A 26,474-nucleotide genomic window follows, 5' to 3' on the forward strand; every position below is an offset into this window, starting at 1 on the left:
GTTAATCGATCAATCAATCTTTATTTTTTTACGTGGCCAATATCGCCCTCAACAAAGTAGTGCATCAGTGCACATTGCAGCAGAACGGGAATGGTACCGGGGGGCATGGAGCAACAGAAATCAAGAAGGCTAATACCAACTAAGCAAAGTGAACTGCAACCGCTCGCAAAATAAAACGCAACCGTGCGCAATGACTAGCATAAGAAAAATAAGTAGTAAATAAAAAATAATGAGTTAAGCAAAAAAATCCCTGCACTTACTGCTCATGCCACTGTTGGCAGACGGGCCTCCACTAAGAGGAGCTCTGGAAAGCTCGTCTCAAGGATCTTTTGCCGACTTCCACACTTGCTGGATGTCTTGGAAGAGGGGGGAAGTACCCACACACTTTACCCCCCCCCACTCATATGACCTGCTGATCAACTCACTGCGGAGTACCCATTTACACCCATTTACACCACTGGATGGACAGAGGCCCGTTTTGTTTCAACGTACGCGCCAGGTAATCAAATCGAACCAGTGACCTCAACACCACGGCAGCATCCGTCACCATACAACCAGGAGGAAATGCTTGACAAATGCATACGCGGATGAAAGAATGATGCTTCAACCTACATATGCACACAATGTCATGTTTAGGTGATGCAGTTGTACTAGAAAGGCCAAGTCCAGGGAGTCAGCCGGTTGGGAGGGCCTCACCCGCTGGGCCGTGCAGCAGCAGCCCCTGCTTTCCCGGTGTTGCGTGCTTCGAGCGCCGGCCGCCACAAGCTGGGTACTCGTGCGGCCGCTGTCCCCCGGGTTTTCACGGCAACGGACGTGTGTGCACAAGGAGCCCCCGCAACGGTGAGGGTGGCGGGACGCCCATGCGTTTATTCGCGTCGTCCCACTTCCAGTGCCAGCTCGGCAGCTGTCTAAACATATAAATCTGCTTGCGAGTCCATCTGGGTTTTTACAATGGCTCCCAAAAGGCAATGTTATTGGGGCTGAACCGATGACGGAATGGATAGCACACTTCACTCCCATCTTGGTCACCTTAGTTGCAATTCCCGGCCGTGGCTAACCTCAGTGACGACTGATATCTGGACCGTTCTCTACGCGCCCCATCGGCAACGTGTGATGACCAGTTTGACGATGTAACGATAATGCAACCCCCATGACTGACATTGCATAAGGTGGCCTGCACCCAGTGGGCCATTAACAAAGAGATCTTAAACTATTATTATTATTATTTTCAGAGTGTAATGGGTTTTGGCTCACGTTTTTTTTAAGTTTAATGACGTGAAGACAGAGTGCTTGGACTTGTGTGAATGCAGACTAGATTTGGGAGGAGTTGAAAGCTATAGTTGCCATGCGTTATCCAAATAAATGTTGAGCCTTGACTTCTCAATACACCTCCTCTAAAGCGCGTAAGACCAGCTTGCCGACACGTGTACACAAGCAACGATGAATTGCTGAGTTAGCCTCAGCGTTTGGTACTTGCAAGGCCATTATATAGCTGGTCGAAACATCAAGTGATACTCATACAAGGTAAGCATTGTGAGGCTTTGTGTCAACAAGTCTACTCGGGATATGACGGTACTTTTAGAATTCAAAATGATGATTTCCTTTTTTAGAGATTTATACATTGATGAATTTGCTATTCGTGTTTTTTTTTTTATCTCATGCAGATATATAAACTGGGTCGCAGCACCGGCAGATAATTCAGTCTTGTGGGTTTAATATGCAGAGAACGCATGTCAGTGAGATGTACAACTTAGAAAATGATTGTGCCGCTGTCAGCGTCATAATTGCATACCTGTGACAGCCCATTCATGCCGCTGTATAACATCATAGTGCCGTACTGACAGCAGCTTTGCTAATCATTGCTTGCATCAGAATCCGTTGATCATATGAGGCTACGAGCTAGAGACTGAAATTTCTAATAATGGAAGACCTTATCGTACGCATGACTTAGGTCAGAGCTTATCTCAGATTAGTGGTGTCTCAATTGTGCTGGTCAACATGGTCCCATTCTATCATGGAGGTGTAGTCCCAGAGCATTAATTTCATTCTGAGCTGTCCCATACATGTTAACCCACACGGTTTACCTGTATTCTTGTCCAGGGAAATTGAGTTTTCAATACGGGCAAAAAAATGTTGTCTATTTCTTTGTGTTTCTCCCTTATGATGGGACTTTGTAGGTTTGAGCGTTGGGATTAATAAGGGCACGGGCTGACCAATAAGGTCTGAATTTGTCTATAATAAGATAGGCACTGATAAGGGGTTGACAGATATGCTGTCCAGTGCAGGGACCCAGGGGATTGAGGGTTGGGGTGCTCCAGAAAATGTCCCATAATAATGTAAGCCCTGTGTAGTCCCAAACCTGTAGCCCATTGTTGCTGGCTGGTACTTGTGCATGCATTTTTGGTGTTCCGTCATCTTCATGTGCCTTCAACCATCGTGTTGTTTGCTGGCTCATGAGGTGTACGAATATGAATGGTTACACCTGCTTAAATATTATAATGTGTTCGTACGAGGGTAACGATGCATCGATTACTGTTGATTTTTTGGCTCACAATCCTTACATCGAATCACATGTATGAGGATCATTGTTTTTAAGTTTGTATACAGTATACTGTATGTAATTGGGCCACGTGACTTCTCCATTCACTGGAGACCGTGACATTCACCAAAATGCGAAGAAATACTTTCTTGAATCGAGTCAAAATCCTGATTTGCGACGATGCACTGAATTGTGAGTGGGGTGAATCATTAGCATGTGATGGGGCAGCATAGCGCCCTGAAAACGGTGTATGTCCTTACCTTGCAGAGTGGAGCCATATGTGCAGAAAAGTAAAAAAAATATGAACATGTCAATATTATTCGTATTTGTTATTATTTCACTGCAGAGTACTGCTGACGGATGCCGTGTCTAGAAATAGGAATTGTTATAGATGAGACTAGCACGCTTTTGATTTTATGAGTTTTAATGAAGTTGTTAGTTGGCATGCTGTTAAAAAGAATAACTTTTACTGCTTGCATTCGAGTGGGTAAGGGTGCTTTTTGGCAGACAAAGAGTCCCCAGGTTGATGTAATAAAGATCATATTTGTGTAACGTTTTCTCCAACTTCCTATGGCACATATTGTTATTATTAAGAGGGCACTCGCCTCCCCTGAATGAAATTCCATTGTTTAACAACAATCTTACACGTGTACCATTTAAAACACAGCATCTGGTTATGAATTTATCACTGAACGACACAAAAATCTGTTGAAGTAATTATTGCACTCTTTGAACAACTAAGATGGAATTAACAGGCTGGTCTCAAACATTTATCAAGGTGGAGAACCTCTTCTGACTGCTTTTGTTGAGCCTCTACTGCCATCTGTTGGGAAAGCAACGAATATGTTTAAAGTCTCGATTTAAAGCTTTCGTGACTGCAGGGATTCATCTTCTTGGTTCTTTCGGTAAAGTTCCATTCTGCGTGACTTTACCGAAAGAACCAAGAAGATGTTTAAAGTCCTCAACAAGGCTTCCTAAAATGCACTCATCACGTCCTCCTTGCCAAAAACATGGGACTCCTTTCCACGTTTCCCAACCTTTTATATTTAAATGCTCACCTATGTATTCCACTTTGAATGCATTTAATTATTGATTGAATTTTAAATGTATATTAACCAATGGCTTTCCCCTCCATTTATTTTCTTCCACAGGCCTGAGGCAGCCTGAACCTCCTGCTCAAAACAGCGAGAAGGGCAGAGCTGTTCCCACCACTCCTTCCTATGCAGCGCTTTCTGACGTGCTCAGCAAACAGAGCCATTCCATACACGAGAAATCTGTTGCTGTTATTCCCACCCTTCTGCCACCCCCCAGCCTAAAGGCTGTGCAGAGTGCTGATCAAAAGGCCACTGAGTCTTTTGACGTTCAAAATCCACCAAATCAACCGACTCGAATGGAAAATCTGAACTCTGATGTAACGGATCGTCCTAAAATTGTTGATAATCCTCTGTTACGGACAGTCGTGAAGGTCCCCGTGCAGCCAGTTCCCCCTCTCCTTTCACGGTCAAGTGGCTCAGGACAGAATGCCAAAATTCCAAGCCAGGCCAAAATTCCAGGCCTGGACAAACTTCAGCCCCAACTGCATGGACGACTTCAAACAGCTTTCCAAGGCAGTGACAAACCCGATTCGTTACGCCCGACTTCACAGCCAGTGACCAGGCCTCTGCAACAGCCGCGGCTTAGTCTGCCGCTGGAACGATCAAGCGTACATTTGCGCTCAACCCCCAATCGATCGCCGTTGGGAATCTCGGGAGGGCCGTGGATGCACTTGAATCCAAACCCAGAGCGACCCCTATCCCGCCGACGCCTCGGGGTTCAGTATTCCTCCGCACAGAGGTATTCACCTCGGCACAGGGTCGGGGTGCCGCTGGTGCGGTCGGTCATTCGTCTGCAGGCGAGGGCCTCCCTCACTGCCCGCGTGGCCACCTCCAGTCCCTTCATGACCCTGCCGGAGAGTGCCTTTCCCCACCCTGCCATTACGCCGGAGCTGGATCCATATCCCCGTCAGCTAACAGATGCCATTGCCCTTTACGGCGTTCAGAATAACGTGGATGGAGCAGGTGAGTTGATAGACGTTAAACGGAAATGGCTCACTTATAAATTGTGTTCCCGCTGCATCCAAATCTGTTCATTACATTTTATATTTAATCGTGGTGTTGACGCTGTAACTCCTCAAAGTCAGGATTGTGATCTATTTTTTTTCTGTGGTTTGTTAAAAGGGCATTGCTCCATGCCTTGCGGTAAGAACATGGAGTGCGCTGCCCCAAATGCGTGCCGTTGTAGACCTGGCTACACCGGATACAAATGCCTCACCGGTAAGAATCTCCCAAATCGAGAGTGAAACAAACTTCAACACGATATTGTTATCCGTGGACTTTGGTGTTTATAGTTCCATCAGCATCTATTGCTATAATGGTTGGCACAATATACTTGAAATCCAGAAGTCGCCAGCTGCTTCTCACAGCGCAGCAATTAAAACGATGGTGCAAGTTTTGTTGTTTTAACTAACCCCTCCCCATGTTGTTCCTCCCAGCAGTATATTGGGTACACCACAGTTAGTCGATCGTCACGTTGCGTGTGGAAAAGTGTGGATACTGGCCCTTCCTCCAATATCTAGCCAGCATGAAAGAGTCGGTCAAACATTCTCTTAGCGGTAAAGTAACGTAGGTAATAAATAAATAATAACAATACATAATAGAACAAAAAATAGAATAAAATCATTATTTTATTTCTATTATTATTTCTATTATTTGTTAAAATAATGATTTAATTTCTATTATTATTTCTATTAGGTTTCTTTTTGTTTTTATTACCTACGTGACTTCACCGAAAAAACCTAAGAGTATGAATCCTTGCAGTCACGAAAGCTTCAAATCTAGAATTCTCTTAGCGGTGCTCTTTCGGGATACGTCGAGCGGAGGCACGCCCGCCAGTAGTGGCGTGAGCTTTGCAATTACAGGGCTGCGTTTTTCACTTTTACCCACGTATTCCGTATTCAGCTATGAACCACAGAAAGCAGTGATGGCTCCACTTGCTCAAGGCTCTTTCCCCCTTGGCTTGGCAGCGATCTGCAGGCCCGACTGCCGCAACCGTGGGAAGTGCGTGAGGCCAGACGTGTGTGAATGTCTGCCCGGCTACAATGGGCACAACTGCGAGGAAGGTACAGTTCTTTGTTCAATTGTTCGGTTCTTTAAATCAATCCCATAATTCTACTTATCCACTATTTGAACCAGTCTTTCCAGAATCCAAAGTTCTATGCAATGGTGATCCAAAACAACCGGTTACCTGAGTCAAAGCCGACTGACAAAAGCCAATGCGTTGATGCATGGCCAGTGGACTTTATTAGCCAAACCTGTTCTGACCAGCTTCAGAAATCAGCCCTTTATAATTTGAATTATTCTTCACTAACCAAATAAGCACCACGTCTCAAAGCATGTGACTGGAGATAAACAACATAAATGAGAATAGAATGCCTTTAGGGACTAAGCCAAATTACTCATATCGTTTATAACTCACTGGATAATGTTAAAATTAATATTTAAACGTGTGTATCAGCAGAATGCTCTCATTTAAGTCTGAATATTTCAGCCATTGTTCCAGTTGTGGCCATGATGATAAGTAAACCAATGCTTCTCGGTCTTTTGCGCGTTTGATATCATAGACTCGGCACCTTTCGACTCTAATTTATACGCAGCTTCGTGTTTAGAGATAGCGGTGCAGAAAGTATGTTTTTGTGCAGCGGTCTGCAGTCCTGCGTGTGAACACGGAGGCACGTGCGCGTCCCGAGACCACTGCTCGTGTCCGTACGGCTTCGTGGGCCCTCGCTGCGAGACCAGTAAGCCGCAAAACTGACTTTCGTGAGCACACAGTTGACAGTCCTAGTTTGGGTACATTTTACGAATGTTGAAGTTCTTCAGATGCATAATACAACGTCGTGGTGTTTGTCTGATGTGCTGTGAAGTGGTGTGCAATCGGCACTGTGAGAATGGAGGGGAGTGCATCGCTCCGGATGTTTGCCAATGTAAGGCGGGTTGGAATGGACCCACCTGCAGCAATGGTGAGTATTTGTTTTCCTTTTGTCATATAAAATGTATATATACACACGTGTGTGTGTATATCTGTAACGGACATAGCTGGGTGAATTAGAGGTCAAAGCACCAGGTTGGGCACTGATAGGATTCTAGGGTTAAGTCCAGGCAGTTGCCCATGATTAAACAGGATGCTCATGATCAAGGAGTCGATGGCCTCGGCCCAGTCACTAATGACTGCACAAAAACACCACGCTACAACATGTCAGATTTACAATTATTTTATTAAACATGCAACAAACAATCTTTGTTGGCCGCAGGTTTGTCCCCAGTGTGAACAAATACACCTATTAAAGTGACTTCAGAAGTAGGAATGTGATGTTCTCTGCTGGGGGAATTGCTCCAACACTGGGTGGTGCACTGCTCGCTGCTGAGTTTCAAATGGAAATGTTTTCTCTTGACGTGATGCTGATAGCATTTTTAGGGGGGGAGGGAAGCTGAAACTAATTCTAATGACAAATAATATGATTTACAGACCTTTGTCAACCTACTGCCGAATGTTAGCAGAACCCGGGATTCAAACTCAGTTCTCTGGATTCATTGCAAATGAGCCCCCACTCCTCCACCCTCATTGAATAAAAGGCAACAACCAAAGTGGTATGATGGAGAAACTCAGTCTGCATATACTTGTGCATTAAGGTCTTGTTCTACCATCTAGTGGGGAAAATGTAAAACTACATTTCGGCGAATCGTGAAATTTTTGTTGAAAACGCGATTCCTTACCTCACGTTTTGTATTTCTCATCTCTCTCGTTCTGTCTCCATCCCAAATGAATACAGCGAGCCAAATCTCACACGAAGTATTCCTGTACTCAACACTATCAACGTCTCACAATATAATTGCTACGTTTATTTGTTCACTGAAATGTTAGTTTATCCTGCCTGGCACGTCACTCAGGGACTGAACATGTTTAGACGGACTGCAGGGTGCAGGGGATTGTGATTATGGAGACCTGGCAATTGCTGATGAATAGGAATGCTTCTGCAGATTGTACAGCACTACACACTTTTATTCCAATTGAACATGGCATCATGGCAGTCCAAAAGAAGCTGTTAGCTGCACACTTTGAACTTGAGAGCATTGTTACCATTCCCATTTTCAGCACGTATTCTGCAGTGTAAAATACATTGAGTGGTGTACAATTGGCGTTCTAACATTGTGGGGTCTCATCATCGTGATAATCATCTGTTGAGATAATAGAAACAAAACAAAAATGTGAATTAAATGTTAATGAGAATAAAATAATTATAGCTGAATTCGTATACAGTGTGTCCAAGAACTGCTAGAGTAATTCGGAGGTGGGGTATTACCAGCCAATTCTGGAACCCAACTCAATGCTGCAAGAGTTACTATACAGGGACTTCTCTGCTTACAAATTTCCAGAGATACGAACAAATCTGTCTGGATGTCCAGTTGCCTGTTCGGACCGAGTCTTTTTTAAGAGAGTAGAGAATAAACACGAACACAAGAGGGAATTAGCATCTACATCTGAAGAACATGAAGAACCAATAGCATCTACTTCTACAGGAGATTATGCAACTTTCAAAGCCATTCCCCGTGTTTAGTGTACATGCTGGAATCGATAAGAATCGATAAGAGTAAAACTGGACTTTCGAGAAAATTGACTTACAAACAGACCTCTGGAACCGAATTCGTTCATAAGTAGAAGCGTGCCTGTACACTACGGTACGAATTTGGGACTGCCTGGGAATGTGATTCTTCCACGCAGCGTGGAAATGCAGAAAACAAAAAGCAGATATTGCTTTGTCCGCTGTTCATTTTTGTGGTTGTTATTTTTTTCGGGACTGCAAATTTATTTTTTACTTTACATTTTTTATGGATTGCACCCCAAAATCACCACTATGTGTTGAACGCACTGTACCCACTGACGTTTATGTATTTGGATGGCAGCGACGGAAAGGTCCACGTGTGCATTGCGTGCGTCTGTTTGTGACTCAGCGGCCTGCCATCCCGTGTGCCTCAACGGAGGAACCTGCGTCCGGCCACACGTGTGTGCCTGTCCCCAGGGCTTCTTTGGGCCGTACTGTCAGAATGGTACACGGTGCTTCATACATACATATGCACACATTTATTTATTGGATAAATAAATGAAAACAATGAAATTATTATTTACAGCCCTTGCCAATGCACTCCACTCCTGCATGAAGGCCTCTCCACGCCATGTCAGTCGTGGGCGTTGTCTGACCATACTTCACCACACTGGTCAGTGCAGGTTGGTGAAGGGGAGGCCGAGGAGCAGTTCAGATATCACTCGTCATTAGTGTTATATGTGGACAAAAATCGAACTTGGGGCGGTAGCTTCATATCACAGTGTACTCTCCACTGTGCTACCACTCTCCCCTTGTATATATTTTTTTATTGTGCCTTAATTTCTTGAAGTGCTATACTGTCTGAAAATACAAAGAAATGCTCTTATTGGATGTCGTTTGCTTTCCAACAAATCAAAAGTAATTTGTCACGATCGACCAAGTCTCAATTTGGCCTTTGGGGGTAATCATGTGGCACGTCATGTGTGCTGTGAACCGTCTATGCTAACATGCTGCTTTACCGCAACAGCCATCTGCTCCCCGGCCTGCAAGAATGGGGGCCACTGCATGAGGAACAACGTGTGTTCCTGCCCTGAGGGATACATGGGCAAGCGCTGTCAGGAGAGTGAGTGGCCCTACCTCCTTTCCCACAACCTCACTTTACACGCCGCATTTTGTCCTTTTTGGACTGTGGCCATAATGGTCGCTTTACGAACGCATCTCGTTTGAAATCCCCTATCTTTGATTTCATGGCGTGATCCTATTTCGCAAATTAATATGTTGGGGTGTTCTTTTTACAAAGAGTTAACATGCAATACAAAGGTACACATGGACACATCATGACAATGGCTGAGTTATAGTTTAGAAATGAATTATTTTATACCTAATAATTTCACACACACCCTTATAAGACAACATCTCAATTTATTGCCAATATTCTCTTTTCTCACTACGTCTCTACAAACTATATTATTTCATCTCACTAGATGTCTGCACTACTTGTGTTACTGTTGCTGCATGCTAGTCTCATATACACTGGAGAGTGTGGTGGGTGCTGCATTTATGGTCGTAATAAATACAATTTTTATGTCTCTTTAGAAAAGTATAATTATTTTATTTTAATCATAGCCCCTTTGTCAGTGTGCTGCTGGATGAAGGACCCTCCCACCTCTGTGTTGGTCACGAAACTAAATTAACTCTGCTTTAACTGGCGGTTTGTGTGTGGGGGGAGCAAGATTGGTTCAGATATAACTTGATATCACTATCATTATGGTATCACTATCATGTAGTGCTTGATTAGAGGGCCTTTAAATGGGCAGTTTGATCATCTGCGGCAGTATGTCTCATGTGTCGCCAGAGGAAAGCACTCCCATAAAAGGCTGTGGCATTCCGTAGACATATAAAAGTGTGTTATGCGAGAGGATAAGGATGCAATTAATGTGTGTACATATAATAAGGACGGGAACAACTAAGAAGAGGAAAGAATGGAAACATGCATAACAACGGGGGAGGTCTTTTCCCAGCAGTGAGAAATTACAAGCTAACAACATATATATATAATAATTAAAAATAATAATACGTTTTACCCTCTCTGGCAATAACAAAGGGTACAACCTATTCTTATTTTTCATCATTTTGGATACTGGAAAAAAGGTCCCATAAATATATAATAATCTAGAGTCCTCTTTCAATCCACTGTTGGATGAAGGCCTCTTAATGCAGTGTCAGTCATGGAGGTGTTTAACCATACTTCACCACACTGGGCAGCATGGGTTGGTAAAGAGGAGTGGTGCCCAATGACCAATTCAGATATCACTCAAGACTAATGTAATTTAATTCGGGTCACTGGATTCTTAGTCCCACGCGCTAACCAAGGCAGGTTCATGGTTCGAATACTGCAGCTGTCTTACCACGGAAATACACGCTGTCTGCTTCACAGTGGACGTTAAAGATCCTGTGGTGTCGTTCACAAGAGTGGGCCATTGTGTCAAGCTCCAAATTTGGCACATTTTTCTTATTTACCCACATATTTCTCAATTGGAATTTACACGGAAATCATTACCCCCCCCTCCCCCCACTGTGAAAACTTGGCAGGACCCTCCTGAGAAAGAGTCATGAGACTCAGTGAGCTGGGTATGCAAGCTAATCACCATTATACCACTGTTTTTTCTGTGTATATGGCAGTTAGTACATGTAGAAAACCTTACACGCTTCATACGTCTCTTGTTTTCTTCCTGTGCCTTCTTTATATGAATTACGAAAATTGTAAATGGTTAAATCAATATATAGCAGACATGTAATGATTCATCTGACGTGACTTTTGGAAACAGTTTGTTTGAAATCCAATTCATTCTTACACACACACACTTCGATTTGTGAGGTTGAGAATCAGCTGGACTGTTGAACCCATGCCTTCCATGTAGCCATACATGCAACAGTTAACTAGGATGAGTTTTGGCCATGACACCCGCAATTGCTGTGCCTCTTCCTTGTTAAGGTGTCTGTGATCCGACATGTCTCAACGGAGGGAAATGTGTGGGGCCCAACATCTGCTCATGCCCGTCCGGTTGGAAAGGCAAGAAATGTAACAAACGTGAGTTTGACATGCAGAAATGTGCTCGTTGGAGTTTGAGCCAAAGTGAATGTTGGGTTGGGGTACGAGAATAAATCGGTGGGTGGGAAAAGTGTGTGAGTGTGTTTTTTGGAGGCCATGGGGAGGGCAGGCAAATTTGCCAGGGGGTTGTGCGTATGGTTTCCTGTCGGACAACATCTAAGTTTGTGAATGTTGACTCTTTATATATGTGTATAATAAAACCATCTGTTATGGGCTCCTTATTTTAAATTACTAAGCATGTCTTGTTTGTCTTACTGGTCCGCCTTGTTGATGTTTAGCTTGCACTCTAAGAAACATGCAATAGCAGTATAATCAAATTAACAAAATAAACTCAACAAAAACGTAACTCTCAACCTTGTTTTTTTATGAGTTCTCATTCAGAGGTATCAACTTTTTACGTATATCGAGAAATATGCCAGATTTACTTTTTCAGTGTGTCATTAATGAAATGTTACACATGTATGCTGTAACACACTTTGCACATTCGTTTTATATTTTGTGCTTGACAACAAAATTAGAGTGCTGAACTAGGAAAGCCTCAGGGAAGTGGTAAATGGTCCTGCATCCTCTCCAAAGCATCTTGAGTTTGACTCTAGGTCAGACAAGTACAGGAAAAGGGCAATTTTCCAAAGTCTTCTTTACTGAGTGGAACAGCCCAGCTCTGGATTTTTTCAGTTGAGACAGTCTTCATTTGTACCATGTTTGATCAGCGTTAGCCTCAAAAGGTATTGCTTTAGAGATTCATCTGACATGTGCCATTGCAGATTATGTTTTTTTATTGCAGTCAGGATCAGTGCGGGAAATATATTTGCTTACAGCAACAATACAGCTCACGTTGCACGATTTACTTTGTGACATTTCACGCCACGCAGAATGCAGCTGCGTGGAGCTCATTTCTGCGTCACGTTCCTGTTGGAATTACGAGAGCCTGTTGGATTGTTGTTGTTGGGTTGTTCGTTTGTTTTCCTCCACAGCAATGTGTCTACAGAAATGCAAGAATGGAGGCGAGTGTATTCGCCCCAATACCTGCCTATGTCCACCAGGCTGGGAGGGAGCCCAGTGTCAAAACCGTACGTCGCAGCTCAAAGCCTTGGCTTAATTGGAACCCTTTCTAAACCTTAGCTACACAACTTCCAGATGTTTCTGTGAAAGATCGATCCGCTACAGATTTTGCTTTAATTAAACAAAAACCAACAAGGAGAAGCATATTGTTCTTGTTCTTGGCTTTTCTATAAATCGCTTGCCATTCACAGTTGCTGTATTTTGTGAATATAATGTAAAAAAAATAACCAAATAGATTCGTGACTTTTACTTTTGTTATCGTTAATTTAATAACATGCTATCCACTTTGTTCTGTTATATTTTCGAAAATATATAATATCTGTGATACAATCGCTATTCCTCTATTTCCATTCATGACCGAATAATTATCTGTATCTCTCTGTAGGGAGTGTCATTAGATGTGGTCTCATTTAGACGACATAATAACGTCCGATTATGATTGACTTTTATGAGTGAAAGCTGCTGTCTGCTTTTATTTCGCTGTAATTTGACCCTGTGTGTGTGTTCTCTTCATAGCCACTTGCCGCACCAAGTGCCAGTTCGGGAGCAAGTGTGTGCAGCCCAACATGTGTGCGTGCCGTCCCGGATTCGCAGGCCTGGTTTGTCACAGAAAGGTGAGCAGATTCCCCCTTTAAGAACCACCACGCGGAGTATTGAGATGCGAGTGCATTTAGATGCTGTATTAAACCCGAATTGCATTATATAATTGTAGTAATTCCCCGTCAGCTTTATTGTTCCGAAGCCAAACTAAAAGTGGTATTGTGACGTTTTGTGAAATGTGTAAACCGACACATAGCCTATGATGTGCATAACCTGGAGAGTGATTGTTTTTAAATCCCAATAATTAGTTAACTTTAGTTTTGTAAGTATATATGTCGGGAACATTGTGTCTAATAAGTTTTATGATTTTTCATTCCACTTGCATTTGAGACTGAAAAATTGCATGCATTGCAACTTTTGCGTTGTTTTACCCAGATTACGTTGGGGTGAGCTGACAAGTAGAAGAATTTCCGGGAAATCCTTCATATATATACGAATGCTGCTCGCAAAACGAAGTGCTGTGCTGTTGCAGTGCCCACGTCACGCCACTGTGACGTGAGCTTCCACCTGAATGCGCTTGTTTGATTGGTGCTGCATCACTGTATGCATGTCCTTGTGCTCAGAAATTATTATACGATTTTTTTTTTTAAACAGGCCAAAAAAAACTGAAATGTATAATTTATTTTATATTTCACAATAGAGCAGTGGTAGACAATGCAATTGCCACTTCTGCAACTGTTCACATAACCACTCGCTGTTCCACTCTGACAACCTGTGGTCACGTATCTACCTCTGTGCTCACTTCTTTAAACAACACAAAAGCATTGGGCCACTTCTGGGGCATTGCAGTTTTGTAGGATTTATTTAAGAGTACACACAAACAATGCCTTTCTAATAATATTGTAACATGACCGTTTCGGATGAGAAACACTTATTCTGTATTGTAGTGCATTGCTAGGGTTAACAGGCATCATGATATTCCTTGAAATATTTGGTTTTGTAATAATTTTAGAAGTTGTTTCAAGAAAATGTTGTTTTTGAATCACTTTGGTTTGTTGTGGTTATTGTTTTTATTGGGATTTATTTTTTAAATCGATTTTTATCATAGCCACGTGTGTGCACAATTGTCAGTCAAAAATCTTGACAGATGAAATATAATTAATCTGTCACTGCACCAGCGGCAAGCTGCCATAACAAGCTCACAGTAATTTGGCTGTGCGTGGTATCAAATGCATCACCATCATCCATCATACAAAACCTCTTCTTACATTAAGTGGTATACTGGGAATACAGATCTTACCAGTTACACTGCTCAAGTCTGCTTCTCATTATAGCTGTTGAACTCCCGGAATGATATAAGTGTTATTGCACTGAACATTATGACTGGCTCCATGCCATGCTTTTCACGTACGTCCCACTTGTTCTCCCACAACTAATTCCCAATGCGACACATTACCTGCTTTCATAACTGAACATGTGTGTGCACTTATCACCTTCGCCAAAATAGTCTGTACCAGGAAAGATAAAGGGTCTCCCTAACTCTATACGCTATGAAATAATTAAGATTGCACAGAAGAATTCTAGATTTGTAGCTTTCGTGACTGCAAGGATTCATACTCTTAGTTCTTTCGGTAAAGTCACGTAGGTAAAAAATGAAATTAATAAAAATAAAACAGCAAAAATCACGACGTTTCGGAGGCAACACAAGTCTCCGTCATCAGGTGGGACCGTCACAGCCAGATTTTTTATTAATTTCATTTTTTACCTACGTGACTTTACCGAAAGAACTATATATTGCACAGAAGTTTTAACTGCATTCTTGAAATGTTGGCAACATATTTCTTATATACTTAAGCTAAAGTGTATGCCAAATAACCGAAAGCCTTGAGTCATCTGCAACTGCACATAACAGCAACATTCGGAACAATCACAGCCGAGATGTTGGCGACCACCACGGGGCACCATGGGGCACCATGGCGGCGAGATGTTAACTACCTCGCCTGGGATACAGGAGGGCGTGGGTTCGATCCCGACGCTGACGCCTGCTGCTGTATTTTTGGAGTTTTCGTGTTCTCCCCGTGGTCGCGTGGATTTATATGCAAGTCCTCCAGTTTTTCCCTCCACATTTAGAATCAACATGCGTTTAAGAGTATTTGCCTATTATACATCTCCACGTGATAAGTGACTAAGTTGAGCTATCATTTGTGGCCAGGTCACTTTGAAAAAATAGCTATATAGTTCAGTGGGCCTTACCTGGTCAAATACAAAAGTTTTAGTTTAAATCTCAATACCATGCGTGTCGCCAACACCATAGACAGACGCATGGAAGCTAAGAAGAATGAGACCCGATTAAATCGTCATAATACCAAGTGTGAAATTGCGTATTTTCATGGGCTCAGCTCAAACTGCTGTTTAATTACAATTCTGTAATAATAATGAACGATACTTTATGGGTACACTGTGTTTTGTTCAGAAATTTTGTTTTGGTTACTTTCCAATCTTCACTTGGGACTACGCAACATTTATGGCATAAAACGCATTACCAAACCTCATATTTCATTATCGGCCTGTGGTATATAGTGTACGTTAGATATTGAAACGCCTCAGATATAATCAATTGTGTATGTAAATATATACTGTATATTCACTTGCAATAAAAACACAATATGCGTCAATTGGCTACACATTACAGTATGTATGTTGAACTTTTTTCGCACCGTACGTTGCCAACCATGCTAATCGTAGGTGCAGATTACAGACACTTGAGATGTTTTTTAGATCTATGTATATGGTACAAATGTAATACTATGTGTTAACGCGACACGTTTTACAATAATTTTTACATTGGAAAACTGTAAATCATTGAAAATCTTTATTAAAAGTCATTTTCTATCTACATTTCTACGTTGATTTTTTTTTATTGTTAAGCAAAAGTTGTACATATTTTAATATAATGTTAATACTCACTTGAAATTAACAGTTTTGTTCTAAGGTTTATATAAACAAAAAAAATATGCATTGGCTATTGATATTGGTAACCTTTTGCAAAGTATTGAAAACTGAGGCACATTACATGACACGTTAGAATGCTCTTCTAATTTCTAAGTTGTTCTTATCATGCACATACAGTATTCAAACTTGAACAATGTACAATTTAGTCATCTATTAATTACTAGACATATGCATGAATACAACTATGAAGATAAACCTCAGTTATTGTTATGACCTGTAAAGCTCCATGGGCAGTGCATGACGAACTTTGTTTCAGAAACTTTTTATTCCTATACTAATTTACCAAGGAACGCCTCGCAAGAGTCCCCAAGACCTTTTCAAGAGAATCCTGCATTGGTATGTTTGGGCAACTCAATTACTGCAGTGTTTGGCGTGCGGGAGGAAATCCGAGTAACCGAGGATCGACACTCAACTCTTTTATCCCCTGGCCAGCCCTGACAACTCCACACCTACAACAATTGGCAAACCTTGGCGGTCACCCAACTAACTACATACTGCTCACACCTGCTTGCCTTACGATATCCGACAACATCATTACGGAGACACACGTAGGCAGGGTCGCCGACAGGTCGGAGGGATAAAAGTGGTCATTTACCTGGGCCTCACTCCAAAGAGGGCTCCACAACGGGCCTGTTTTTTTTGTGTGACTCATGAATAATAAGGATTCACGTGGCAATCTGCCCTGGACCTCCAGGAAAATCTGGGCAGCCCTGCGCATGGTACACAGTCATCAAATATTGGGCCCGGCTGGATTGCTTGGCTTTAAACACAGTCTCGGGCGTTTGATAATGGTTCTCTGGTGTACTGTTTTTTTTGGCATTGGAAGACATTAAGGCGGCAACATCTGTGCACTAGTGTTCCTGCTCCGGTTTGCTGTGCTGTGGCGTGATCATGCAATCACTCGAGTCGCACAACGGGGACCTCGGTAGTAGTGACGGCAGCGGCAGACGTCGGGTGCCACGCACCTCCCTCCGTTGAGGCATGGCTTCTGGCACTCGGCTGGTGACGTGTGCAAAAAAGCATGGTTGAGCATTACATATACTGAACTTTTCAATGAAAAATAACATTAAAATGTGCCTAACAATTGAAAACTTTAATCATTGCAAACTATATGTGGCTTATGGTTCGAGATGGCATGAAAACTGTAAAGAAATGTCAGTGGGCTTGGGCTGGACACGTCCCGAGAAGGAACGATGGGCATATGGTCAAGAGTAGTGACAGAGCAGCAGCCCAGTAACAGAACGTGTCCGAATGGTCATACACCGAGAAGATGGTGCGATAAAATCTGTGTGCAGGCGCTAGTTGGATTATATCACAAGATCATGAGAATGAAAAAATAAGAATGGGTTTTACCCTTTCTGGCAATAAAACAGGTGTTAAGATGTTCAAACACCAAATAGAAACCTTTTGCATGGAATCATGTCTGCATTAATCACACGTAATTGTGGTAAACATGCAAACACACATGCTTTGATCTATATGCATTGTGTTTGAAACTGATTGGTCTCTAGATGGACTGAACTATTGCATCTTTACTGCCCAATATATTTTTTAAAAGTTTTTTTCATATTTATATATTTGTTCATAAGCTAGCTTCAGAAATTAACAAATAATATGTTATAGTGAAAGATAATTGCCATTTTAATGACTTTGTTATTCATGTTTGTGTGAAGCCTATTCTTAAACATTAAGCCACTAATGGTTAACTACCCTGATAATTTCATCCAGAAGATTCAAGAAATATGATGGAAAATAACTGACTTTTCTTGCAGACATGATTAGTTGCATGAATTTTGAATGTCAGAACCAATTTAATAAATCAATGTATGCATCTTTACACTGCTATTGGACATGCTGTGCCGAGTCACCTATAATTGCTAATAGCGAGGCTTTGTTCACAAAGGGTGGTTATGAGAAAACGATGCCATAGGGTGCAAGGGCATCACCCCTGTAAACCAATCCCATGGCCTGCGCAGGCTCTTTGTGCACCTCTGCAACCATCTCAGTCCCATAGCCATCATAATAACAAGTATTAGCTGGCACATTAAGAAATAAGTATTCACCAATCTGGCAGGCTCCTCCATGCCAGCCTGGAAGGCAACTACAGATGTCTGGCACCACACACACACCTCCGTTTCTGCATCCCTGTGGACACATAGCTGCAAACAAAGCCAAAAGAGAAAATACGAGATGCATTTAACAAATCAATATCTTTACACCAAAGGTAGAACAGCAATACAGTACATATTTGAAAGTTATGGTTAACATAACCTCGTTATTGTTTTTGCCTTTTTCTACATTTATTCCGTTTGTGGTTTTGAATTCATGTTATGAGACGGAGTGTCCAATGGGAATGCTTGCAGAGCAGTGTATCACCTCATGTTAGAGAACAGCCTGTGGAAGGTGATATCCAAGAACTACTTCAAATGCCCGGTGATCCACACTTGAGGAGCTGCACTTTAATGTATGTCCCGTTTCAGAGAAATTCAGGTCGCATGGCAAGCTGACTTTATATTTCACAGAGTTTAAATTTTGCCATTTAAGTACATTGAAACCTCCAAATTTCACGTGTTGGATTTTTGTATGATCCCCGTCACCACTGATGTGACTGGAGTGAGACCGTCAAATCACTTCACCTGAAACCCCAGTTTTAATCATTGGGTGGCTACCCAGAAAAACACTGCTCTTACCACTCACTACTCCACCCAGGCCACTTAGGTTAACGCAATGCCCCGAGGACCCATTAGTAGGCGTTAAGCGGCTGTCGCAATCCGAAGAATGGCGTATACCCACCCTGGTGACAGCGCGCGCCTCCCCAGCCAGAGGGACACGAGCACTTGGAGACGCCGAGCACCGTCACGCACTGACCGCCATTCATGCAGCCCCCACTGCAGCTGGCTGTAGGGCAAGACGCAGGTTAGCGAGAGATGAGCTCACAACTTACAGTGAGGGGGGGATCGTAAAAAAAACACCCTCTCATACACTGATTACACTGGTCAACACACTTTTTCTGGCATAAGGTATTCCAACGGTTTTAAGGTGCCGATTCCAAATCTGGCATCAGTTTTTGTCTATCACATCAGGTTTTTGAGATATCAAATATTGCATTTTCAATAAAAACTGCAGAAGAAAAATATTAAATAAATTTGGATATCTACATACAATGATATTATAAACACACTATCCTAAAAATACAGCACCATATTTTAAAACTAAAGCAGTCACTGACTCGCAACAACTTGCAATCATAAGTGACAGAGTTAATTTCGGGTAAAATCAATGAAAATGGGGTATGCCGATAGCATAAAAATGATGTGATAGAGCAAATCTGAGATCAGATTTAGAATCAGCACCCTGAAATTAGTCTAAAACAGCTGCAAAATTCCAGGCCAGAAAAAAATGGGTTTTTTGTGTTGACCAGTGTTATTGATTATTAGAAGGAAAGACAAATGATATTGTTTATTGTAGTTTCATGAGTCAAGAAATGTGTTGACATGTTTTCATAGAATGTCTTAACATTCATATATATACATATCATAACAGTCCACAACAGTGGATATGATGTACGTATAATATAATAAATGATTATATTGTACATGAAACTTGTCTTTATTCTTTCTCCAAAAAATAGACAATACAGTATTGTGATTTACCTACCGATACATTTCTATATGTATACAAGTGGTCTTGTTAATTTTTATTCTTAAGCAAAAGTCTTATATATTTTAATAAAATGTTAATACTCACTTGAAATTAACAGTTTTGTTATAAGGTGTATATAAAAATATATATGCATTTGCTATTGATATTGGTAACCTTTTGCAAAGTATTGAAAACTGAGGCGCATTACATTAAAGTTAGAATGTTTTAGCACAAAATGGCATGCATGGCTCTAGTCTGAGCATGCATTGTGATGTGACGCGATAGTAAGCTCTCAGGCCCGATCAACGTCCATCCTCATGGCACCCATCCGATGTTTTCAGTCCATCTGTGTTCAACCAAGTAAAATGCAAATTAAGTGTCCCGTGAATGGGCCCTTATCATTGGTAAATATGTAAACAGCAAACATGTGAAGTCGAGAACGCGAAATGTGCACCTCGAGGAATAGTCATTATCCTTTATTAGTTCACTTCAATTTCAGTTTTGTTTCGTAAGGTAATGTATAAGGCAGTCATTAAAAAACATAAAAATACCACGGTTGTGTGTGCTGCATTGCATATTGGCATGCCTCCATTAGTCTTCTGAACATTCCGCAAACAGACACGCGTTTCATACACGATATAACCTGTCAAGAGAATTCACCTTTTAAAATGAACTAAATGGGCCATGCCAATTAAAGGTGAGTGGGGAAAAGCGGATGCAGTTGTTTAGGTTACTATATATAGAGAGAGATTACGTACTATATAACAAAAACTCTACACCAAGTATGGTGGTACACAGGTGGTACACAGGCTTGGAAACATCTCACGACCGTCGTCATTTGCACTTCCTCATACAGAGAAATATATTGAGCTGGCTAACGCTTACGTTTCCTTCACAGCAAAGAGGCAGGGCAGCCTGAATATTTATACCGGCTTATCGTTGGAGATTTAACAGCAGTATATTTGCGAAATAGCATTAAATATCAGTTTAACACGTAGGCTTTCGCGACGATATTTTAGTTTGTTTTAATCCCGAAAACACCTACATTGTATCTATTAAAACGAATGCTGTACTTCCACATGGTCAAGGATATGTTGTCAATCCTGTGTGTACCGTCTCTTTACCGTACATTATATATACTTTTAAGACGTGTCCCGTAATTGTGCACACTTTTAATGAAGCACGCATGTCTCTAGTACTCAAATGTTTACTTTGTGAACAAAAACACTTTGTTTACATAACAATGTAACATTATTATTATTATCGTTCGCGGGCGGGTTGCTGTGCTTGTCCCGTCGCTTCTAAAATCTGCCAACTGTTGTTTTCATGTTATTATTATTTCGTGTCTACTGATTATGTGTATATGGTCGTCTTCTACAGCATCCCGAGAAGCTCTTGAACCTCCACGCGGAGAAATGTGAATTTATAATTACGTATCATCAGAATGTAATCATCTAATTAGTGCGCTAAACGCGCGTCGGAGCCCATCATCATCATCAGCACGAGACACGTCTGGAACATCTTTCCAAAGCGCACGAACAAATTGTTGCGACACTGCTGCACCTCTCCACTGACAACTGTCGACATTACTTTGGACCGGAGAATTAATAACGTGGAATGAATGCGCTGCGTGAAACGAGGATAACAAAAGGGAGCAGCAGCAGCACCTTTTTGGCAGAATCGCCCCTCGAATCCCAGAGTGCAGCGGCATTTGGCAGATCTCAGGCACTCGCCGCCGTGCTTGCACTGCGGGTTGCACGTGGCTGTGAAGGGACAAATGAACAACAGCTCCTTCAATTCGGAAATACGTTATTGTACACAAACTAGAATGTCCAGTAAATAAATAAAAACATTGCTCTCCTGTGCTAGTATAGAGACTAAAAGGTGGCATCATCCGGCTCGGTGGCAGCGAACTGCGAGAGAAAACAAGTTTTAAAATTCCAGTCGGGGAGAATCCAAACCCTTCCTCCGTGGTCGATAAGATGAGTACTGTACCACGTTGTGGTATATCAATTAGTAGTCCTGAAACATGCAGACTCGCCCCCGCCATAGTAACGCGGAATCACCACTATTCGTTCACTGCTATGTTCTGCGTTGCGGTTGCGCAAAACGATTCGCCCACATTGCAACGCCGAGCAATAGTAGCGAGTTGATATGCCGCGGGATGAATCCTGGACATCCCATACATGCCGACTTAGCCTTAAACAACGACTTGGTGCTGCGTACAAACATCAGCACTGGGTAAACATGCGGCCGAGCGTGGTGATGGCCAAACCACCCGCTCGTGTGCCGCGCAAGGTCGAACAGGTGATCGCTAACAAGACTTGCCCGGTCTGTGTAGGGTATACGGCAGTGGTGTATCGTGGTCGGCATGGACCCTGGTGTAAGGAATTATATGGGGGGAGGGGGGCAGTCCACCCCCCCCCCTCCTCTCGTTGCTCGGAGCTTGAGCCCCTCCATCCCTGAAGCAGTTGTACTTCCCGCACAGGTACAGAGGCGATCTTTGATGAATACTCCCAGCGCAGGTGTGGCTACCCCTATAGGTGTGGCTACCCCTGCAGGTGTGGCTACCCCCGCAGGTGTGTGCGCGCGCGCCCTGCGTAAGCGTAGCAACCCGTGCAGGTGGTGGAAAGCTACCGTGCTGGCAGCGCTCTCCCTGGTATCCGTGCAGGCAGAAGCAGGTGTCGTTGCGCACACACAGTCCATAGTTGCGGCACGGCGGCTCGCAGCGAGCCCTCGACTCGTAGACGAACGGCAGGGCCAACCCGGCGGCGGCCGCGCCAGCGTCGGCGGATCGGAGTCCTTGGTGGAGGAGGAGGACGAGGTGGAGGAGGTGGATGAGGTGGAGGATGCGCCCTGCGGGACGCATGGTGCGTAGCGCGGCACCACGGGGCCCACTGAGAGTGCGAGACGCGGGGGTCTTCACGAGGTCCCTGCCACTACCGCTACCACCGTGCACCAGCGCCACACCCGTGACCGTTCCTACAACCTCCCTGTCCCGCATCTCACATGCACGGCAGAGCTCACAAGGATCTCATTCATCATCTCCTCCACACCAGGCTTGTTCCAAAATAAACCACTCTCTGGCCCACATCTGCCCCACCCCCCACCACCCCCACCACGGCCAGGCTCACGGGGTCCCCAATGGTCACATCCCATCTTTGCGCTCCTCAACCCCCCTGCCCCATACGTCAAATCCCAAGGCAGGCGCGTGGGAACGATTTTGAAGTTAGGGGCAAGGAGTCACGAGGGCCAACGTTCAGTAGGCTCGGGAGTCTATGAAGGTTATTAATTGTGGAGCCCAGCATATGACTTGTCCCTTACACCCTCCCTCCTCCAACCCTACCTTTGTCCAAAAAGTGTAGGGCGACTTGCCTCTTGCACCACGTATATCCCACTCCGTTGTCTCAAGGCACATCCTGCTTCTTTATGAAAAATCAGAGTCAAACACCACAACGAAAAATGTCGAAGAACTGTTTGAAGCGGAGGACAGCATGCATACAATATAAAATTAAAACTCGTCAAATACGGAAAAGTGGGACATATTCACAAAGTTTACCAATGAATATTGAGTTTATTTTAGTTTTAATTCGTAAACCGAAAACATATATATAGAGTCAACATAGGTGAATTATCATACGTCAACTTCGGATATTATAGCTACTGGTTATATGAGATGTATTAAAGTACACTAGTGTTATTATGACGTTAGGGACATATATCCGCGTATGGCTTAAACATGCACCTCTTGTGTTTATAATACGGTATTTGAGTCTTAGAATTCAAGGCGTAAAAAGATAATATGCCGTTATGCTCACATTCCTTTGTCATCATCATTTTATACTCAGTTTGCTCACACTGCCATGTTCACATGCGATTTGGGAATTCTTCTCTCCTGCAGTTAATTGTGTAAATGGCCTTGACTTGATGCCTTGACGTAACTGTGGAGTAAGTTGAGAAGCATTGCTTCTACATAGGTCAGTTCTCATTAGGCCTGAAGGTTCGCATCTGCTAACTTAATTTTGTTTCCACAGCAAATGTCCATTGTAGCTGACAATGATCTACGGTTGTGTAGTGTGCTGATCTTAAGAAAAGTCCACAAAGCAATTATTTATTCAATAACAAAAACAAACCTTATATGTTATTAACATCACAGAAAATATAGGTGCAAACGTATAATTGTATACAAAGCCCTTGCCACGATTTCCATCTGAGGGTTGATAAAGGTGGTTCCAATTTTCTTGAACAAAACTCTCAAGCCATCTTCCAGCATATCTCCACAGCAGCAGTCTCCTCTCCACATATGCAGGGCTGCCCAGATGTTCCTGGAGGCTTGGGGCTGGAGGCCACTATTGCAATTTTTTATATTTCTGCTGATGATTCTTAAGGATAAAGTTGATGAGCAGATCTTGATTTGAAGCTTTCGTGACTGCAGGAATCCATACTCTTTGGTTCTTTCGGTAAAGTCACATAGGTAGACAAATATAATTTTAAAAAAAATCACGACGTTTTGATCGCAACACAAGCGATCGTCCTCAGGAGGTCGAAACGTCGTGATATATTATTTTTTTATTTTATTTTTCTACGTACGTGACTTTACCGAAAGAACCAAAGAGTATGATGCGCAGTTGTCTAATTACCCTGCTCTTCGCTAAAAAAATATGGCCATAATAAAAAATAATTTTGGTGGTTTAAATCAAGGCTTGTATTATACCATGTGACGTGCAATAATAAAAAATAATTTTGGTGGTTTCAATCAAGGCTTGTATTATACCATGTGCCGTGCAAGGTGTGACGGGAGGACTGAGCCTATGGTCACTGTTGTGCTTTTTGATGTCTACAAATAACATGTTGTGTGTACTGTATTATTACTCGTTTGTTTCCAGCCTGCACGTACATTTCTGTATGTAGAGTTTCACATCATGTACAGAAAGTTAATTAAACTTAATATGAAATGTATCCTCTGGGGCTCAGGGCTGCTGACAGTGATGAGCACCATCCGTATGCTTGTTTAACAATGGAGACACTGGCTTTTTAACAATATTATTCCAGCACGAACAAATGAGTTGAAAAGCACCCCATACACCCATTCAGCTCAATTTGCTAAATTATTTACTCTACAATTTAGCAAAATGAAAAACGTCCAAGCATATTTTCTATGACACACACAACAATGCTAAGACAAATTTGCGGAAATGTTTACATTTATTTCCGCAACATAACATGCTTCAATTAGGCTTGCAAAGCAGTACATATACTTTGCAACAGATATGTTAGATTTTACTTAGATAATAGGTAGTCTTAATTGCTACATACAATCCTCGTCTTATAATTTACCTATATTTTAGACCTGGTAATACTGTGCTTCTAACGTTATGGCACTCCGTCACAATGACCCCTTGCAGTGCCTGAGGTGTGTGTGGCCTGCCAAAAAAAATGTTTGGCTCTCAGCACATGTACCTCACATTGGATACGGAGAGGTGGAGCTTTTTGCATTTTCAGTTATTGTCATATATGCACCATATAGGCCATGTGAACCATAAACATTGCTATAGCCAGAAGACCAGCCCTCACTCGAATATAGTAACCCGAAAACCGCACTTGTGTTTTGCCACTTAAAAACGAAGAAGTTGGCTAGCGCCACCTAGCCTTGATTGCTGGTCATACACCTTTCCCCACGTAACCCCCACCGAAACATCTCAACTGATCCAAAAAATACAGTTACCTGTACTCTTAGGTTTTTTTCAGTAAAGTCACGTAGGTAAAAAATAGTTAAACCTGTGTTATGATTAGCAAATCTGAGCACAATCATAACACACATCGTCACGTAAGCCCGAGGTATTACTCCATATTAGAGATGATGCTAAACTAGGACGCCGGTTAGTATTGGTTACCATTACCCCCTACACAATCAATAATTTCAATTACGAGCTTATGGATTATTTAGATCCAAAATGCTTTCTAAATTGCGTTATTGGCCTCGTGTCAGAAGAGAATACATTCCCATTCGACACTCTCAAAAAACGGTGCAACACCTTGTGCCAGAGGATGGAATATGACTTCACAAACTAGTCATAGTCATGCATTTTCAACGGTTTTACTTAACTTGATTTTGGACGATTTTTGACCCCCCCCCCCCCTTCGTCACGCGGCGTCACAAAAGTCAGACCCCCCCCCCTCAAATATGACGTCACAACGCTCTGCCCCCCCCCCCCCCAAAAAATAAAACATGCTTCAAATCGCTTTAAACTAGTATCATTGTAGTGCGTATTTAATGTGGGGGAATTGTTAGGGTTACAGTGGAGTGGTTTAGAGCAGAAATTAACAAATTACTCTCTCTAGCACTATTTTACTTCAATCGTTTGGACTGAACTGTTAATTTCATCAAAACTGTATATTTTCTCTTGTTTTAACATTTCCCCTTGACCATTGATCCCTGCTCCTTTTGTTCTGTATCAATATCACATTTGAACCTGGCCCTGATGTTGCTAGCAAGTAGGCGCGTGACAGCTGCATGTTCATCGATCAGTATACAATAATTAACGTTTTTTTCGTATTCGTAATTGTTTCACATGACTCTTCCAGCCACGAGAGGCCGCTATATTCACTAATATGTTACGATAAGCAATCACGACCCAGTCATTAATCACCGAATATCAGAATCTTTCAGAATGTGTGTTTATCCTGGATAATCTGATGAGCTGTAAAGCTCTTTTCACAGATGTCTAGTAAGGGCGGGGTCAGCATAAGGCCCCACGATGACGTCTCTCAATTTCAAACTTGCCGTATGACGTCACCCACCTACCTATGACGTCACCTTACCCAATCCACCCGGCAGCAAACAAAAACTCAACCCCCCCCACCCCGAACTCGTCTCATTGTCATCTCAACACGCCCCTTCGTGTCCAAGCAACCAACTCACGGGGCTTTCC

At 42.6% G+C, this 26,474-nt stretch overlaps 2 protein-coding genes across 2 annotated transcripts in view; one reads left to right on the plus strand and one right to left on the minus strand.

Annotated features, from left to right (window-relative positions):
- Window positions 1-15,782, plus strand: part of LOC144942029 (von Willebrand factor D and EGF domain-containing protein-like) — a 64,908-nt gene extending 49,126 nt beyond the window's left edge. The window contains exons 23-33 of the mRNA XM_078868648.1: window positions 637-840; window positions 3,691-4,851; window positions 5,601-5,696; window positions 6,276-6,371; window positions 6,498-6,593; window positions 8,584-8,679; window positions 9,202-9,297; window positions 11,170-11,265; window positions 12,261-12,356; window positions 12,865-12,962; window positions 13,324-15,782. Coding sequence (XP_078724774.1) covers window positions 637-840; window positions 3,691-4,851; window positions 5,601-5,696; window positions 6,276-6,371; window positions 6,498-6,593; window positions 8,584-8,679; window positions 9,202-9,297; window positions 11,170-11,265; window positions 12,261-12,356; window positions 12,865-12,962; window positions 13,324-13,338 — 2,150 coding nt within the window. The 3' untranslated portion in view covers window positions 13,339-15,782. The remainder of the gene's footprint in view (window positions 1-636; window positions 841-3,690; window positions 4,852-5,600; window positions 5,697-6,275; window positions 6,372-6,497; window positions 6,594-8,583; window positions 8,680-9,201; window positions 9,298-11,169; window positions 11,266-12,260; window positions 12,357-12,864; window positions 12,963-13,323) is intronic.
- Window positions 15,783-16,789: 1,007 nt separating this feature from the next.
- On the minus strand, window positions 16,790-22,546 carry LOC144947083 (uncharacterized). The gene is made up of 5 exons (XM_078876269.1): window positions 22,180-22,546; window positions 21,210-21,305; window positions 18,694-18,798; window positions 17,964-18,059; window positions 16,790-16,899 (listed from the first exon to the last, which is right to left on the minus strand). The coding sequence occupies exons 1-5, from the start codon at window positions 22,544-22,546 to the stop codon at window positions 16,790-16,792; spliced, it is 774 nt and encodes a 257-aa protein (XP_078732395.1).
- Between the last annotated feature and the right edge of the window lie 3,928 nt (window positions 22,547-26,474).

The sequence above is a fragment of the Lampetra fluviatilis genome, chromosome 2 (assembly GCF_964198595.1).
Source record: "Lampetra fluviatilis chromosome 2, kcLamFluv1.1, whole genome shotgun sequence".
In the NCBI taxonomy this organism is placed as follows: domain Eukaryota; kingdom Metazoa; phylum Chordata; class Hyperoartia; order Petromyzontiformes; family Petromyzontidae; genus Lampetra; species Lampetra fluviatilis.

Excerpts from the sequence above, each read along its gene's own strand:
- LOC144947083 (XM_078876269.1), bottom strand. The coding sequence starts at position 22,546 with ATGCGGGACAGGGAGGTTGTAGGAACGGTCACGGGTGTGGCGCTGGTG. Across the intron at positions 21,306-22,179 it reads GGGAGAGCGCTGCCAGCACG|CCACGTGCAACCCGCAGTGC; the intron begins GTAGCTTTCCAC and ends GTCCCTTCACAG. Across the intron at positions 18,799-21,209 it reads GGGGCGATTCTGCCAAAAAG|CCAGCTGCAGTGGGGGCTGC; the intron begins GTGCTGCTGCTG and ends CTTGCCCTACAG.